Source organism: Zootoca vivipara, chromosome 1, assembly GCF_963506605.1.
Source record: "Zootoca vivipara chromosome 1, rZooViv1.1, whole genome shotgun sequence".
Classification (NCBI taxonomy): Eukaryota; Metazoa; Chordata; class Lepidosauria; order Squamata; family Lacertidae; genus Zootoca; species Zootoca vivipara.
The window spans coordinates 113,366,181-113,385,744 of NC_083276.1; the positions used below are offsets into that span (position 1 = coordinate 113,366,181).

At 44.1% G+C, this 19,564-nt stretch overlaps 1 protein-coding gene across 13 annotated transcripts in view; it reads left to right on the forward strand.

Annotated features, from left to right (window-relative positions):
- Nucleotides 1-19,564, forward strand: part of ZNF385B (zinc finger protein 385B) — a 148,070-nt gene that overhangs the window by 81,344 nt on the left and 47,162 nt on the right. Inside the window, exons 1-2 of one of the 13 annotated variants that reach the window (XM_060280576.1) lie at nucleotides 10,752-13,906; nucleotides 13,957-16,068. The exons of 10 other annotated variants lie outside the window; for them this stretch is intronic. In XM_060280576.1, coding sequence (XP_060136559.1) covers nucleotides 16,060-16,068 — 9 coding nt within the window. In that variant the 5' untranslated portion in view covers nucleotides 10,752-13,906; nucleotides 13,957-16,059. 2 more of the 13 variants (XM_060280574.1, XM_060280579.1) reach the window with 2 other exon arrangements.

Here is a 19,564-nt window from a genome sequence, read left to right on the forward strand (position 1 = left end):
CTGTAATTAGTATGAGCAGTTATTTTTATACTGTAAACTATCCTATGGGACACAGGTGGCACTGTGGTCTAAACCACAGAGCCTAGGGCTTGCCGATCTGAAGATCGGCGGTTCGAATCCCCATGACGGGGTGAGTTCCTCTTGCTTGGTCCCAGCTCTTGTCCAACTAGCAGTCCGAAAGCACGTCAAAGTGCAAGTAGATACCGTAAATAGGTACCACTCCGGCGGGAAGGTAAACCAGAAGCGGCTTAGTCATGCTGGCCACATGACCCGGAATCTGTACACTTGCTCCTTCAGCCAGTAAAGCGAGATGAGCGCTGCAACCCCAGAGTTGTCCGCGACTGGACCTAACGGTCAGGGGTCCCTTTACCTTTAAACCATCCTATGATCCTCAGATGAAGGATTGTATATAAAATAATAAATAAATTCTAACCCGAGGGCCTCAGTTCAGCTCCAGCCTTTGTCAGAGCAAGTTGCTCACCAGGAGCTCTTGCTGGTACAGCGGCAACCAACCTGCCTTGGCCCCTTGCTCTTTGGGACCACAATGGGATTATTAAGTATTTAAATGCTTGAGCTACCAGTGCAGTGCCCTGAAACATATTTACATCATTCCTGTGCTGGTCTTGCACAGGCCCCAGTGTGCATTAGTTCTCTTCGCTGGACAAAGCGTGCAGTGTTTGTTTATCTGTAGGGCCTCATTCAAGCTTCTGTTACTCAACCTGCATTCTCCCATTCCTTCTGAACTGGTTTTTTCCCTTCCTCCTCCTTTGCTTTCTCTGCCGCCTTATTCTCTTTCCTCACCACCAGTCTTCATTTTAAGTTCAGGAGTTTCTGCTTTCATCTCCTGCCTTTGTGCCTTTTCCTTTGCTGCACCTCATCTTTTGAATCCGCCCTCCCCACCCCCCAGTGAGTGCTCCATGAAGTGTTGAAATAGCTCAGGCAATCCTTCCCCCATAGGATTTGCTTCTTCTGCCCCTTGCATTTCCTGACCCCTTATTTATCATGTATTTCATCTTACACTGACTGTTGGGAGCCGTCTCTTTCTAATCTCTGTAAAGTACCTAGCCTGTGGGCTGGACCTTAATAATTTAATATTAGGATGCCAAACTGATGAAAAAGACTCTCTGCTTAATCACTGCATTAAGTTGTGGGTTGTGTATGCAGTGTACGGCACTGGTTTTGAAGGATAGCACCTCCCTTCCCCCCCTATAATTTAGTAGTATGATAATAATAATAATAATAATAATAATAATAATAATAATAATTTATTATTTACACCCCGCCCATCTGGCTGGGTTTCCCCAGTCACTCTGGCTGGCTTCCAGAAGGATATTAAAATACAATAATCTATTAAACATTAAAAGCTTCGCTAAACAAGGCTGCCTTCAGATGTCTTCTAAAAGTCTGGTAGTTGTTTTTCTCTTTGACATCTGATGGGAGGGCGTTCCACAGGGCGGGTGCCACTACCAAAAAGGCCCTCTGCCTGGTTCCCTGTAACTTGGTTTCTCTCAGTGAGGGAACCGCCAGAAAGCCATCAGAGCTGGACCCAGGGCCGGCTCTAGGTAGACCCCCGGTGGCGCAGGGCACCATGGCGCCGACCCGCCAGGAGGGTGCCGCGAGCTGCGCCCGCCCGGTCCGCCGGTCTGACAACCGCGTTGTGGCAGCCGCGCTGCGCGCTGCACCCGCCCGCCCACCGCGCTGGGAAACGGGGCGGGGGGGCGGGCGCCGGAGGTATCCGTCGCTCCACGGCGCCAGGGGCGCTTAAGACGGCCCTGGCTGGACCTCAATGTCTGGGCACAATTATGGAGGTGGAGACGCTCCTTCAGTTATACTGGACCGAGACCGTTTAGGGCTTTAAAGGTCAGCACCAACACTTTGAATTGTGCTCAGAAACGTACTGGAAGCCAATGTAGGTCTCTTAGGCGTTATGTGGTCTTGGCGGCCGCTCCCAGTCACCAGTCTAGCTGCCACATTCTGGATACATTGCAGTTTCCGGGTCACCTTCAAAGGTAGCCCCACATAGAGTAAATGGCATACCCCCAAAAAATGAGGTAGAGGGGTTTCTTAGCTATTGGGGGGGGAATCAGTTTCAAAAAGTCATATGTCACTCTTAACCTTCATTTTTATAATTCCTTTTCTTGATGCTCTCAAAATAGTTCCCAAATAGATTCCAACAGAATTTTCCTATAAGCTTATATTGCATACCATTTAAAACCAATATCTTGCATGTTTGCAAAGCCAGCATTGGCCTGTCGAGGTTATTCAGCGGGGACTCATTGTGTAAATAACAAGCTCACAGCATTAGAAAGAAGAATGAGTCAAGTCATTTTGTGGATCATGCCGTCCAGTGCGTACATGCGGTTTGCTCATACATAACAGTTACAAGATATGCAAAGCATTATATAATAATTGTAATTTCAAAGGTGTGTGTGGGGGGAGACCTCTATTATCAGCACCGCCAGACACTGGGGGGTTGAAGCAATGCTGTTGCTTTTCTTTCTTTCTCTTTCTGTCTCTCTCCCTCTCAGATGTTTCCCCTATTACTTGTAAATAAATTCTGCTGGCAGACTTTGTGTTTCAGTACAAAGTATTAGAGGAAGATGATAGAATAGCATTTGCAATCTTGAAAACAAGAATAAGTAATACCTTTAAATATTAATGTATTCATTTCAAAGCAGCCGAATCTGAGAATCTGATAATAAGTATGTGGCACATATTTATTTAAATGTGGGTGACAGTTTGGGAGGTAAAATAAAAAAATTCCTTCAGTAGCACCTTAAAGACCAACTAAGTTTATATTTTGGTATGAGCTTTCGTGTGCATGCACACTTCTTCAGATACACTAGAAACAGTAGATACACTAGAAACAGTTTGGGAGGTGTCACTTTGCCTCTCTTTCCTATATATATATATATTGCTGGATTTTGTCACACATGGGCAGTGTCATGTTATAAGTAGAAGTGCTGTAGGCTGAAAAACTGGTCGTGAGCCCTTGATAGTTACTTGATAGAAGTAGTCACAGTACATGGCCCCAGACAAAACTATGGGCAAATAGAAGCTTTTGCTTATTTATTTGCAAAAATGTATATACTGCCAGCACTAAGAGGGAAAAAAACCCCATAATGGCAGTGAACAGCATAAGATCAGCAATAGGTAAAGGTAAAGGGGCCCCTGACCATCAGGTCCAGTCGTGTCCGACTCTGGGATTGCGGCTCTCATCTCGCTCTATAGGCCGAGGGAGCCAGCGTTTGTCCGCAGACAACTTCTGGGTCATGTGGCCAGCATGACAAAGCTGCTTCTGGCGAACCAGAGCAGCGCATGGAAACGCCGTTTACCTTCCTGTCGGAGTGGTTCCTATTTATCTACTTGCACTTTGATGTGCTTTCGAACTGCTGGTGGACAGGAGCTGGGACCGAGCATCAGGAGCTCACCCCGTTGCAGGGATTCAAACCTCCGACCTTCTGATCAGCAAGCCCTAGACTCTGTGGTTTAACCCACAGCGCCACCTGGGTCCCTAAGATCAGCAATAAAATTATATTAATGAAACAAGTACAAAATATATAACATTATAGAAACTAGCATTGCCATCAAACCTTGAACCTCCTTCCTGGTGGAATCCTGGTGGTTCATAGTAGCTCAGTTTTGAGGTGAGCATTACAGCCCCCAAAGATCTTCTCTGGCTTGGACTTTAACCTGAGATGGAGAAGAACAAGTCATCTTTCTCATCCACACACTTATTCAACCTTTCTTCTCCATCAGCAGTGATATAATGAAGGAAGGAGAGGGAGGTTTCTCTCTCCTCTGCCACGCTACTGTGGGTACAAGCTAGGTTTCAAGAGTACACACAAAAAAGAGGATGTGGTACTCAGAGAGATGTTTCAATTCCTCCACTGCTGTGTCAGCAAGCCAGGTAAGCGGCAGGGTGAGAGGAGCAGGACCAATAGTTGGGTGGGGAGGAGGAGGCTCAGAGGCTTGCTGAGGAGGTGAGGCTGGAATGGCAAGACCCAACTCACACCAGATGACATCAACAGGTTTGACAGAGTCCAGTTTCGCTTGGAATAAGCCAAACTGTTTACTAAGTTTTGGGGTAAATAGATTGGCTTTGAAAACCAATTGTCAGGCTCGATTGGGGAAATTCCTTCCATCGCTATCCAAAACCCCAACAAAAGAGCTTAGGATTCATTGTCAGGCAGCTCACTTGGTTTCTAGGAGTGCATGTTCAGGAAGCTGTCCCTTCAGTACCATTCCTGATTTATTTATTTATTTTTAATATCTTCTTGGCATTTGAAAGAGTTGCACTCTTGATGCTAAACCTGTTCTGCTTCGAGCACCAGTCCTAGCAGTACTGAGGTTCAGGTTTGGGCAAACAGTTTGAGGCAAGGCTTAATTGGTGTGCTGGGCTCAGGTTGGAGACTCAGTGAAGGAAGAGCTCAAATGTTGAGAAGTCATCCTCAAAAAGAGGTTTCGATAGGTGCTGCAGCTCTGAATAGTAGCCAACTCTGCCTTCTGTGAGCAAAGTCTTTTGATTTAAAGGAGTCCAGTGTCCATTCATAGTTTCTGGCTCACAGAGCTGGAGAAGGTTCCATGAGGGCTTTGAGCTGGAGTCACTAGGGCGGTGTGACCTCCTTAGGCACTGCAGGCTCCTCTTATACATGTGCTTCTGTTCCCTGGGAACAGATTCCACTCCTAATACTTGGCCTCATTCTCCAAAGGGGTGTGCGTGTCCAGCTTTGGGGTCATGACAGTGCTACTGATAAAGAATTCCGGAGGGAAATAAATTCCAACAGTATAGACTTGCAGACATTTGGTACCAACAGTATAGACTTGCAGACATTTACAAGGGAAGCTTCTGAACAAGTACAAATTTTGAAGAGCAGAACTCAACAAAGTTGGATTTAATAGTATTACCTCCATACTTATAAAATGAAATATATGAAACCATAAAGGTTTCTGAAAACGAGCTGTTAGCAGTTACCAGGCACCATGTTATATCGTGCAGCAAACAACCACCTTCCTACTTCCTCTGATCGACACTACTTATTTATAGCTTTATGGATTGAAAGCCCCTTGTCTTTAATCTCCTCTATTTATGATTTAGGCCTGTTTTCTTTGTCTTCAAGGAGCTGTCTGTCATTGATCCTCCTCCAAAATTAACTTTTAACATATGTGGTTGTTGTTGTTGTTGTTGTTGTTGTTGTTGTTGTTTTTAAAAAGATGTTGGTTAATGGATTTTGCTGATGAAATGTTAATAATTGATTTCAGCAGAAGGATGTACTAATTCACATAGTGCTTTCGACAGGCCCGACTTTGTACTTTGGAGTCTTGATACCTTTATGCTTAATATTTTGTATCTTGATTTTTTTTTTACAACCTTTTTTCCTCCAGCTATTTTATTTTGGGGACATAGCAAAATTAGCAGTTTAAGCTGTTAGCCCATGAAAAACAGGCACTTGCAGCTTTCTAGCTTAACATTCTTAACTGTCTATCCGAGATTCCTGGTCTGCAATATGCTTTCATTCTGCTGAGTATAAAAATAGGATGAAGTTCCCCCTTCACACTTTATTGAAAAACCCATGTTAGATCCACCAAATGGGGGAACAGATCTGATTACAGGTCTTCTGTAATCAGTATATGGGTCACTAATTCTGTGATTTCTTTAACTTTATCTGGAACTAATTTTGAAGCTCCAGCCACGTCTCACATTTTCTCTTCCATTTGCAGCAGAAGCAAAAAAAGAGCTAGGCAAGGAGTGAAAAAGAAGCAGATCAGGACAGAGGCAGCCCTGCTGTTAGGTCATTATAGACAACAAATTGCCAATTGTTTTATTTGCAATATTATTACATTTAACCACCCACAAGAGTGACATTTGGATTTTCTTCCTTAGGCACCAAATTGTGTTGGCCCTTGTGTGTAAGGAAGGAAACTATACCCTCAAGCCACTGCAGATCCTATCCAATTCCATCTGTGATTTCTGACTTTTTATGTCTACTACCTGCATATTTTCTGAACTTTCTCTACAACCCAAATGGATATAAACTATAAGACTATAAGACTTAGCGAAAATGCCTTCCCAAATTGGTGGTCCCACTTGCAGGTGGTAAATTTGGGGGGGAACCCACTTCAGAGATTGGGGGTGGGGCGGAGAGACAGTGAAATGATATGCCAACTTTACAGGTGGGTACTTACTTGGAAGAGCAATGGCCCTTCCCATGCCACCCATTTCTTTTCTTTAAAGAATTGGTTTGTAGTGTCAGCTGCCTCCCATTGACCACCCTGAGAATGATGTTATGTCACTCCACGGTCAATATGAGTGTTTGTGGGAGTCATCTGGATAGCTAAGTTGGTTAGAGTGTGGTGCTGATAACGCCAAGGTTGCAGGTTCAATCCTTGTATGGGACAGCTGCATATTCCTGCATTGCAGGGAGTGGGACTAGGAATTGGTCCCTTCAAACTCTATAGTTCTACGGTATGATTCTATCTCCTACCTGGTCCTCTTAAAGTAAGGACACCAGGAATTGAACCAGGGACCTTCTAGATGCAAAGCACGGGCTGTACTGCTGATCTATGGCTCCTTCCATAGAAGAAACTGCTTACATCTTCAGAGCAAATACATGCTTAAAGAAAGAGAGAGAGAGAGAGAGAGAGAGAGAGAGAGAGAGAGAGAGAGAGAGAGAGAAAGAAAGAAAGAAACCCTCATCCAGCATTAGGGAATCAGGATGCATTGAGCATCAGAGTGGTGTCATCACACTACATAGTGTATTTGCGTAGAAATGGATAACACCTTGTGCTCTCTGTTATCCCATGGCTGTGAGGGAATGAGCATCATGTTTACCTGGCAGCCTCACCATTTGCATTCTTTTGTTACTGCCCATAAAGGGGGTGAGCATTAGACACAGCAGGAAAAAGGATAGTGAGGTGGGGGTAGATGCACATTCTAATTTCTTTTCTGAAAGACCACAGTTGAAGAATATAATTATTTGCTCACTTGGCAGCTTACACACTGCAGGTACTCCTCTTATTCAGACAAGTTTCTACTAGTCTGCATCCACATTTCCTTGTTCTGCTCTCTCCTCATGAGAGACAGAATTGTGGCAGGCTTGTCCTTTTCCTATAAAGTGGGTTACAGGCGTGTTTATGGATAAGCTATGGTGGGATAAAACTGAAAGATGGACAAAAGGCAGAGGGGATAGTAAAAACCTTAGAAGACGACCTCCAGTTGTTTCTTGAACTGAATTCATAGATATGAGGTGCTGCAGTGTTTTTTCCCCTCCAGGGGGTACTCAGGGGTATGCAGTACCAGCACCTTTTTGTTGTTGGTAAAAAGTGTGGCACTTACTGTAACAACGTCATGGTGAGCACCAGCACCCATTTTTCTAGGGGAGGGGTGCCCCATGGCATAGCAGCTTACCCTGGATATGGTGCAGCTCACGCAAACAAGATTTTACATGATGTCATGAAATGCCACCTCACCTCCTCACCACACACACACACACACACAGTTTAATGCAAATTTACAATTTCTGTGTTGTGACTTTTGACTTGCTGGATTGTCCGCTTCACTGGTAAATCCAGATTACAGTGGTACCTCGGTTTACAAACACAACTGGTTCCGGAAGTCTGTACTTAACCTGAAGCAAACTTTCCCATTGAAAGTAATGGAAAGTGGATTAATCCGTTCCAGACGGGTCCGCGGAGTACTTAAACTGAAAGTACTCAAACTGAAGCGTACTTAAACCGAGGTATGACTGTAAATGGCAAAATCATACAGGTCCATACTTTGATGAGGATGATGTCGTGCAGGTGCCAGGGCTGGCCCAAGACATTTCAGCACCTGAGGTGAACCCTAAAATGGGCTTCCTCTCCGCCAGGGAAGAAGGGAGCTAGGGAAGATCTACATCAGGGACTAGGGGCGAGGAAGAAAGATTGACATCGGGATATCCTGCCGCCTGAGGCGATCGCCTTGCCTCATGGGTGGGTCAACCCTGAAAATCTTACATGAATAGGCAGCGCTGAGTCCCCAATAGCCTTGTGGAAGTGCCGTCAGTACTGTGAGACCTGATGAGAATATATTTCAGTCCCAGATTTAAAGAGGTAAATTCCTAGGTTCTAAATAGCATACGGAGAAAATGCATTTATCGGCTATATATGATGCTGTGTGGAGATAATCAGAGCCACAGCAATTCATGGTATCGGATACCTGCAATGCAGGCATTAGTCCCCCCCCCCCAATAATCATTGAATTGTTTTTTTTAAGTAGTAGAAAAAATGTAAAAAATAAAAAAATGTGTTTGTGACTAAAGTTATAAGAAATCTTATTTGGTTTTTTAAAAATAAAGGTTGTTGTGTTGAATTCTCCTGCTATACTGTGCAGGTTGGAGACAAATAGTCGGAAGATCCCAATGGCTTAGAGCTGGTTTATCTGTCCTGGGAGCCTTTAAATTTCCAGAAAAGCAGCCAAGAAACATAAACAAGGGGACTTGTTTCATAGATAGATTTTCATTATCCCTCAGCCCCCAGGAAATAATTGTCCAGGACCACCAGAACTCTAAAGGAAAATAGGTATATGGATAGTATACACTTAAAAAGTTTTTAATCTGTGCCCCATACAACTCCAAGAGCACACATGTTCAACCAGTTCCCAAAATATTTGATAAAGTACTTAAAATAAAGATTGGTTTTTATGTTTATTTTTTGGTTTTACATAGGCCTAATTCAGACACAGTGTGAAACTATAGTTTAGTGCAGGGTTTCCCAAACTTGGGTCTCCAGTCGTTTTTTGGACTACAGTTCCCATCATCCCTAGCTAGCAGGTCCAGCAGTCAGGGACGATGGGAATTGCAGTTCACAAACAGCTGGAGACCCAAGTTTGAGAAACACTGGCTTAGTGTTATGTACATGAGCAGCAGATTTATACAGTTGCTCACTCATTCCTCCACTCTCCTCCTCCAATGTGGCCACCAAGAGAACACTGAAATAAACTGCTCCCTATTTAAAACTAACTATAGTTTCTTGTTATGTCACAAGTGAGAGAACCATGGTTAGTTTATACTGTCATTTCAGGGCCAGCCCACCTATGAGGCACATACCTCAAGAGGCAAGAGCCACAGGAGCAGTAATGTACAGCTTTATTTCCACCCTGTTCCTGATATAGAAGTTCACTCACCCCTTCTTTGCAGGCAAGGGGGGGGGGCATCGTTTTGTGGTTTGCCTCAGGTGCCAAAATGTATTGGGCCGGCCTTGTGTGGTTTGCGAACAATCCAGCATGGTTTGATCCTGACCTATTTGAACAAACCATGACTTATATTGACCATAGTGTGCACGAGTTCAGCTATAACTAGGAGCAACACTCCTCAGTAACAGCAATCCATTTTTCTTCATGTAATGAAAAACTGAAGCTGCTGCTGTCTCTCAGTTATTAACCATTATTGTTTAGTGTTATGCTCACTAACAGCAGTGAGCCTTGAGCTTGCATGCTCCCTCCTCCCCTTTCCTCCTCCAGCACAGCCTCAAGGAGGAGACCAGAAGTTTCCACTCTTAAGCTAAACAGTTTAATGGTTATTTAGGTGTGTTGTTCCCAGACCTCCTGGGCAGAATGTAGTGTGGTAGTCTTATAGCTAGTAAAAAGCTCCTGATGTGAGTTATATCATCGTGATCTTCCATCAACCACCAGCTGCTGCAGGAGCCTGAATCCTGTGAGCTGAGCTACTGAAACACCGATCTTAAATTATTTCAGGAAGTGAGTTCCTAAAGTCACACACACAGAGAATCTTCTTAAAAAGTTTGGTACATAGAGATTGCCAGCAATGTCTTTTAGAGCACTCTGCCTTTTGAGCTAAAAAAATGTTCAGTTGCATTCAGATGATGCTGTGATCTTTAGTAATCTAGTAGCAACAGAAGCCCTGAGATTTCAAATTGAGTATCTATTTGGGAGTGTTTAGCGATAGAGGATTTGACCCATTCAGTGAGTTGTATGAGACTAACCTTCACCTCTGTCATTTTGTGCAAAAGGAGGGCGATCCTATTCGTGATGCAGTTGCGACATATAAATGTAAAGATATGTGTGGTGTTCATCTTATAATTTTATTTCTCTAGTCACAAACCCCTGCTGTAACTAAGGGTCCATCCACACTCCTGTTTGTCCCGTAATTTCAAGTCGCTGGTCCAAGAGGTGGGTTTTGGTTGTTTTGTTTTGTTGGTCCTTGGTCCTGCCGCTTTCCCCAGGAAAACTTGCTGTTCACCGCTGAATCAGAACAAGCATCAATTCCCAGAAAACCTGGTTGGCATTTGTTGATGCTAAAGCCACCATGGCCTCACCCACTCGACCACTGCCGCTGCCACAGCACACTTGCCCAAACCAATAGTGCTGCACCCCTGCCACTGTGTTGTGGCAGCAGTGTGGGTGCGACTGTGAGCAAGGACGTGGTTGCAGTGGTGGGGCCGATAGCAGCATAGTCTCAGTGGCGGGGACAGGGAGGGGGTCCAGATCTGTGGGGGGAAGTGCAGGGAGGCGTTCTGCCTACAGTGGCAAAGTGTCTCGGGATTTCACTCATTTCCATCTCCCTTATGTGTTCCTTCCTTCCATACTAGACTATATACAGGGCCGTCTTAAGCGCCCCTGGCGCCATGGTGCGCCGGATCCCTCCGGCGCCCCTCTGCCCCGTTTCCCAGCGCGGTGGGCGGGTGGGCACAGCTCCGCGGCGGGCGGGCGGGCAGGCACAGCACGGTTGCCGTGGGCGCAGCTGCGCGGTGGACCGGCCGGCCAGCGGGCGGGCGCAGCTCGCGGCGCCCTACTGGCGGGCCGGCGCCGTGGTGCCCTGCGCCACCCAGCCTGGCCGTAGGGCCGGACCTGACTATATATAAATTGCCAGTAAAACGGCACTATACTGTACCCGATTGCTTTCCTATTTAACATCTAGGGTAGTTTTAATTCTGTAAATGCTGGGTTTTATTTAGAACATGTCAGGGGGCTCCTTACAGGGAGCCTCCCCCAGTCATCCTGACCAGCACTTTGCCCAGCGATAGCGTCAGCAGTGGGTCAGGAGGGAGAGAGGAGGACTGGAGCGGTATGGAGGGAGGGCTCTGAGATGCTGCTGAGCCCTTGCACCGACTCAGACAGCCAGTAGAGGAAGGAAGGCTCTGCGGCAGCGGAGTCACAGCAACGTCCCAGCCAACAAAGGACGTTCCGGTGCCTGATTTGAGGTGCGCGCCCAGATGTAGGGCGAAGGGCAGGCGTTTTGGGGTCCCCAAGCTCTTATGTTGGACCAGAAACCGGAAGGCGGTATTGCTGGATTCTGAGAGCGACTAGGCAGTCATGTTTTCTGATGTATCTGCACTGCAAATAGTATGCACAATAAAACTCTTAAAGACAGAGCGGACAGAGCCACAACAATCCCCTGACAGAACACCTTTTGATTTCACAAGCTGTAGTTCTTATGACTTGCTGGTGTTTGCGAAATCCTTGTCTCTGGCTTCTTGATCTCCCTAAACAAGGGGCCTGTTCCCAGGGGTGCTTGTTAACTCAAAATCAAAAGATCCCATACACAGGTCTGGGTTGCACAAGTGGAATTGAATTGATAGGCTGAACTGTTTGATTTAAAAAAAAAAAAAGAGTGAGGGGGTTCTCGGGAAGCATTCCTAATGCGTGAAGCTTTGCCTTCTTAGTTGCCGCAGGAAGTCATATGTAGGAATGCACAGGCACCTCTCTGTTTGTCCCCAAGGGGGCTCAATACTTTTTGACTGCTCTAAGACCGTGCCTGCAGAAGATGGATAGTTTGCATGCAGTCCAAGTGCATACCGGTACTTGCACAACACTCACAGATGCTAGAGGAGGCTGCTGCTGCATCATTTCCCCACAGATGATGCAATCCCAGTCTCTGGTCTGTGCAGGAAATATGTGCTCCAAGTATCTACCCCTCATCTGCTGCTTGTAGGCCCTGGGATGGACAAGGGAATATTCTGATGAAACATAGCTCTACATCTCCTTTGCATCTGCAGGTGTGTTATTGGATGTGCTGGACTGTGTTCTTGCCTCGGTAATGAACTGGATGAGAGCCAACAGACTGGAGTTCAATCCAGATTAGACTGAGGCAAAGATAGTGCGTGGCTCCCTAGACCAGATGGATGGCACATGATCTGCTCTTGATGGGGTTACACTTCCCTCTGAAGGAGCAGGTTCATAGCTTGAGAGTACTCCTGGATCCATTGTTGTTGCTTGAAGCTCAGGTGGCCTCAGTGGCACAAAGAACATTCCATCAGTTTGGTGGGTGGCCCAACTGCACCATATCTGGGCAGGGATAACCTAACTTCTGCTCTAGTAATCCAAAGGTTAGATTATTGCAACCCATTATATATGGGGCTCCCTCTGAAGACAGTTCAGAAACTGCAACCGAAGCAGAATTTAGTGACCAGGTTAGCGCTCTATGGGTCAAGATGGATCGAGTATGTAACACCAATCCTGGCCCGACTGCATTGGCTGCCAATTAGTTTCCAGGCCCCATTCAAAATGCTGGTTTTGACCTATAAAGTCTTAAATGGCTCAGAATTGCAATACCTCAAGGACTCCCTGTATGAACTGATCTGGACCCTGTGATCATCACCTGAGGCATTTATTCATGTTTCCGTCTCCACAAGAGGTCCAGAAGGTGTCAACACAATGAGTGATTTTTGCCCAAAGATGGCAAGAAAAAGTCCTGATGAAGAATGGCAACAGAAAGTAAGAAAGCTGGGTTGTAATTTTCTTTCAAGATCAAATCAATATTATTTTGATCTGTTGTTGTGGGGCCCCTAAGAGGTGCCCATAGGCTGGTGCCTGCTCTGCCTATTTGGTAACTCAGCACTGATGAGAACAGGCCTTTTCTGTGGTGGCTCCCCATTTGTGGAATGCTCTCCCCAGGGAGGTTCGCCTGGCACCTCCATTACATATATTTAGATGCCAGGCAAAAACACTCCTTCTCCCAGACCTTTGGCCAGTTAAACAATCTATGGCCTTTTAAACTTGGGACCGGTATTCTTTTGATTGCTATTAAGTTGCGTATTTTTGTGTTTTCATACTGTAAACAGCCCTGTTATCCTTAATTTGATTAATTAATAATGGAATGAAGCTGCAGAAGCAGCTTGCTCATGAAGTAGCTTGTTCATGAAAGTTGGACTGAGCAGAGGCTGCATGAGGAACCAAGCAGGGGTGTTCACTTTTGCCCCTATTTGTGTTCTGCATGGCATCCCTAGTCTTATGGACAAGAGAGGGAAGATTTGCTTAAGATGCCATACAGTTTCATGCAGTCTTGCATCTATGTTGGGCAGAAGTAATGCTCTGTCCAGATCAGTAGAAGATGGCCCCTTCTCCTCTTCTGGCTGGGAAGACCAGGAAGAAAAGGTTGTTGTTGAAGATTGACATGAGTCTCAGTAGGATCAGTTCTGTTTTTCAAGTATGTGTGATAAAGTGGGGTTTTTTATTTTGTTAATTGTACGCTATATTTGAAGTTGTAACTCTTCCTGAGTATATTTTGATGCCGAGGTTTGAGAGATAAATTAATACTAAAAATAAGAAAGAGGGTTCTTAGTTCTTGTTTGTGTAAGGATGCAAAACTAATATCTGTACTCATGTGAAGATGAACAGATAACTTCAGGCTTTGAAGTGGCTCTGTACTGTTGATGAATTTATAGAAGAAAGAAGGTGGAATTGCTGGAATATGTTCCAGGGTATTAGTTTAAATCAAGGCAATTTAAATCACCAAGAGAAAAGACTAATTTAAATAACTGATATAAATCAAGTTTCCCATTACTACTTTTCTTATTTCCTGGGCAGAAGCACTCAATAATTTGTTGGTAGAAGCATAAAAACATGATCATTTGCAACCTAAAAGAGCACTCAGATTCCTAGGACTGTAACCCAAAAGCACCTCTAGATGTTGTTGACAACTCCCATCAGCTCCAGTTAATAGTTAGGGGTAATGGGAGTTGTGGTCCAGCAACATCTGGAGGGCCAGAGGTTCCCCATTCCTGCTTCAAACATTTGCTCAAGCAATCTATGACCGTCCGTCCCCCCCCCCACAGCATTATTTCTGTGGTCTTTATCCAGCCAATTCTTCACAAATCAATGGTGGTCATGGCAGAAGGTGGAAGGAGGGGACAAAACAATTGGGTCCAATCCTTTCATAAACTGCAGGGTGATGCAGTGATGAGGTCTGGATCCAGCAGATTCTGAGCCAACTCAGTCATGTTGCCTCCATGCTCTCAGGGTGCCTCATTTTGGGACCTTCCACTAACATGAGAATTTGCCACTGCCCACAACTTCAGCAGCTGGCAGGAGGCTGACTCAGTCAGCAGAACTGAACAAAAGGACACCCCTGCTCAATCTAACACCCCCCCCCATCCATCAGGGTTGGATTTATCTGCCCGTCAGAAATAATTTAAGTCCCATTGAATTAAGCATGGCTACCTTCCATTAGATTAGGAGGAAAAAGATTTTAAACAAATGAAATGACACTTACTTGTTTTTTATGTGTGTACGTGCAAGGACACTAAACAAGACCTCTTAGTTGAAGAATGCACCCAGAGTGTTACAGAAGCAACTAAGAAGGGCTTGTAGTTACTAGGCATATTGAAATTGCTCCTAAGATGGGAAGTGTATGTCCATGTTGTTTATACAACAGTTTATATCATGAGAACTGAGCAAATTACAGAGCTCCGAAGCTTTAAGAATATGTATAAGATTTAAACTGAGGTAACCTGACAGGCTGGAAAAGATCCTGGTAAAGTACAAGGTAATGTCTTCTAGAGAAAAGAAGTGGTTCCCAACATATGTACCGATCGTAGTCCCTGTAGAATCAAATCCATGTTCGTAAACACACTACACTATATGACAAATCATATGCAGTATTTATAACACTTGATCTCAAATGGCACACAGTTCATCCTTTACCTTAAGGAACTGGCAAAGCCATAGATCCAGATTTAAGAGAATATAAACAATGGCTTATATTTTAAATGTTTGCATTATATTCAAACGTTATTTTAAACTCTTATTAAACTATATGTGAAATTTAGAAAACACAAAAAATCTATACATTCGTTTTTTAATTTCCATTTTCATATTTTTTTTAAAAAAAAACATTCATCTCCACCTTTTAGTGTCTCATCAAATTTAAGAAGAAAAAAGGTGGGGAAATATAGCATAGTAATCCATGTTAACCAGGGCAAGTGACTCGCATGAATAGGGATTATTTTCCTTTGTATGGTGCAGAAGAGAACAAGTTGTTTCTGATTCTTGATGTACTACTGATGCAGTCCAACAGGTTTGCCTATTCCTATTTCAAGCAACTGTTTACAAAAGAGATTAAACGGAGAGTACACCTGGAACTTGCCTGCACCGCTAACCATGTTAGTTGTATGTTTTGCCCGTAGCTAGCATCTCTCCAATACACAGCAAATACTGGGTTAAACGCTTGTCAGTTTCTTTTCACCTAAATAGACCACAATTATTAGTACCTGACAAGCTACCGAGTTTCTATGAGAAGCAAGCAGCAACTAACACCAACAAATTATGCCAGTTACTCATCATGGCATGTTTAATTTTATTTAGCAACCCAAGATCGGTTTAAAAACACAGCACTAACCTTCTGGCAGACAGGTACTATTTTACTATTCAAACATGCTGTAATCCACCCTGCTTTCTGACATATTTAAAGAGTATTAATTGTTAATGCTGAGCCTTCTTGAATTCTGTTCTGGAAGCACATTGCATTCGGTCCTCCAGTTTGGGAAAGAACATCAGTTTGCTCCCACAGGAGTCCTGCTCTTAGCCTCGGGAGACTCTGCCAGCCGTATTGTTTGTGCGAGTTTCTCCTGGTTGCCGCTTGCTGTTGGAGACGGGGATTTTCATCACAGCCTGTGTTGCATTGTGGTGTTGCCTTTTTAATTCTAACTACCAACTGCCTGGTGTTACCGCTGCGGATTATTATCTGGAAATCTCTGGAGGAGCACCGCTGGGTGTTCAAACAGCTCTACAGACGAGAGTGTTTCTTTCCGCCTTTCCTCTTTTACTGCTGCCAGCTACTTCTGATGGTTCAGGTACTTTGCATTACTGCAGTATTTTGTGATTAACAGCTGTGGTAATTAGCAGGCTGATTTATTTATTTATTTTATTTATTAAAAAAACCCTAAAAGACACCACAGTACTGTACATTTAAAAAGCTACCTGCCAATAAGAGAATTTGCTGCATAGGTGCAGAAGGATGTGTGCATCACCTGTGTACTTAACGATATTACTTGCTAACAGAAGCAGTAGCAAATGCTGAAAATAATACTGTGATACATCTTGGAGCAGGAATTGGATATTATTAGTTAAGAAATGTCTTGGGCATTTGCATGTGTAAATTTAATAACTTGCCTTAGGGCATTTAATGTGTACAGTGATTTTGCAAGCTTCTGTCTTCAATAGAATCTGTTGCTCAGAAGAGCAATATTAAATTTCTGAGCGAATTGTTCGAAGGTATAGATGTTGTCGTGCGGTTGGAACAGAAACGGAAAGGGTTTCATTCTATGTGCAAGAAGTTTTATCATAATTAGTGATTTAGCCCTTGTTACCTGGCTACATGTTGTTAATAAAATATATGTAATCCTGTTTTGGGGATCCGCCAGCTGCAGGGCTTTGTGATTTGGCCAATGCCTTGCTATACCAGCAGAGCACAGGGTACACCATCATTGTGACAGGTATGCTCACAAAGCACTTTGGATACACCGGTGGAACTCCCTGCTACTAGAGGTGTTCCACCAGTGAAGATATGATGGCATAATGGCTGAAATTGGGCATAATGGTGGGCTGGATGTGGGTGGCACATGGGAAGAGACATTTAAAAAGATCTGTACCATTTTAAAATAAGGAAAAGTAGCCACCGTGTCATTTTACCATCCCAGTTGCATCGCTGTGACAGAGCTAAGTGTTGGATACCGTGGCCATTCCACCAGTGTTATGGCAGCATATTTACATTTCCGGGGTAATATGGGTATAGAATTGCTTAGCCCATAACAAAAGCAAAACAGAATTATCCAAATGGTCCTGAATGAACACATTTTAGCTGTGAAATCTCCTTTTATCTGCCATTTGGAAGCTAATTAGTCTCAGTCATGAACTGACTGTTGGCTGAACACGTGGTATTATGCAAAGCAGCCTCACATGCCTGTGTTCTAGTTCAGCGCAAATGTGTATGGAAGTGATTTGCATCGGCTTCGTTGATTGCCTGATTCGTGTGATTTAAGCAGGCGGTGGGGGAACCTTCTCTTGCTGCACTTCAGGTGCACAGTTTTCCTAGCACAAGGCAGAATCCAGACAAAATTAAGTTGACCCATGTGGGTGAGGTATGTACTTAAACATGCCCAATTAAAACCATTAAGATATATCTGTGTGAGGAAAAATGTAGCATGTGAAGCAGCCCATAAACAAAGCCACTTACCCATGGGGGCTGGTTTTCGATAGCACGTGTTCTCTAATATCTATCTGAAGGACCATATCTCTCTACACAAGACTGCCTGAGCTTTGAGATCTTCTGGGGAGGCATTTCTCTCTGCCCCTCCCCGTTCGAAGGCACATTTGGTAAGGACACAAAAGAGGGCCTTCTCAGTGGCTGCTCCTAGATAGCGGAACTCGCTTCCACAGGAGGCTAGGCTAGCCCTCTGTTTGCTTTCCTTTTTTGCCAGCAGCAAATTCTTTCTTTGTTCTTACAGACGTTTTTGGCCACTAACTGGCTGTTGTGAAAGTCTTGTGTTGTGTGTCTGTGCTTTCAAACAGTTTTAGTGGGGTTGTTTACTTGAATACTTAACATTTATTGTGTGTTTTAGTTGTGTCTGTTTTAATTTCCGCTGGGGGACGCCTGCTGGGAGAAAGGCAGGATGAAATTTAAATAAATATGTTACGTGTTTTTGGTTTAAGATAAGAGTGGGGGGGACCTGGACTCAAACTCCCATCAGCTTGCAGGCAGCATGGCTAATTTTTGGAGTGGCAGATTCCCATTTTTCCTGGTTTAAGATATCACTCCTCAAATTTGCCACTAGGGTGTTAGAAAGGGTTCACTTAATGTACCTGTGAGCAATACCAGAACACCTGCTGCTTTCCATGGAGGACCGTGGGGCTGCTAGACTCAGGGCAATGAGTACCTGTGGCTATTTAGAAAGACAGCTGTTCAATTTGGTAAGACAGGCCATTACTATGGAAAGTTCAGCGGAAGGGTGAGCTGTAAGCATCCAAATGATCTCAGGAAATTTGGAGATAGTGTCAGAAGACCACCTGATAAAGCCTCAGGGCACACCTGGTTTAATGCATTCCAGTGGTTTTAATCATATGGAGACAGTGCTGTGTAAGCAACAATTTGGACTTGTCCCTGAAAGACAACTATTTTGATGGTACCTAATAAATCCACTGGTGTATTATGGCCATTTGGAAGGAACCAATTGACTACAATGGCTTTTTGATGTAATTTGTGTTTCAGCCCAGTGTTTTATGGTGTTTCTTTGCTCAGTCGAAACAAACAAACAAACAAAATTCCTTCCAGTAGCATCTTAGAGACCAACTACCGGTAAGTTTGTTATTGGAATGAACTTTCGTGTGCATGCACACTTCTTCAGATACACTGAAACAGAAGTCATCAACTTCTCTGCTGAATTGCAACTTATTACCAAACTTAAAACCACGGAGAGACCTGGTCTGAATAGAGACATTGGATTCTTATCTCATTACAGTGGTACCTCGCAAGACGAATGCCCTGCAAGATGAATTTTTCGCAAGATGAATGCATCTTGCGATCTGATGGTCACTCGCAAGACGAATTCATTTTGCGAAAAATTCATCTTGCGAATCGCGGTTTCCCATAGGAATGCATCAAAATTTAATTAATGCATTCCTATGGGCAAAAAAAAGAAATTTCAATGCATTCCTATGGGAAACTGCGATTCGCAAGACAAATTTTTCGCAAAACGAATTGACTCGTGGAACGAATTAAATTCGTCTAGCGAGGCACCACTGTATACATGATAAAGCTATTTTCTCACCCCTTGCTTTTTCCTGTAAGACCAATTGCAGTCGTTAACAGTCGTCAACAGGTTTACCACACCTATCAGCCAATCACCCATTCCCACCACCCTTCTGAGTAATACTCCTCCTCACCCTCTCACTATATATAAGGATCTGGTGGCTTCTGTTTCATTGTACAGTATCTGAAGAAGTGTGCATGCATTCCAATAACAAACTAACAAACCTCATTCCAATAACAAACTTAGTTGGTCTCTAAGGTGCTACTGGAAGGATTTTTTTTATTTTGTTTTGACTACGGCAGACCAACACAGCTACCTACCTACCTACCTGCTCAGTTTCACTTGGTAGTTTTACATTTGTTGAGGTGGAAGCCAAAGGAGGCTGCCTGCTCTGGGTCCAATGAAGTTCCTGTTGTCTTATGGTGAGATGGATTTATGGAAGTATAATTTAACATACGAACATGCAGTGATTGTGATTAATAGAGCAATTGGGAAGGGAGGGAGGAAGACCTTTTCCAGTGCCGTGCCAGGCTTACACCGG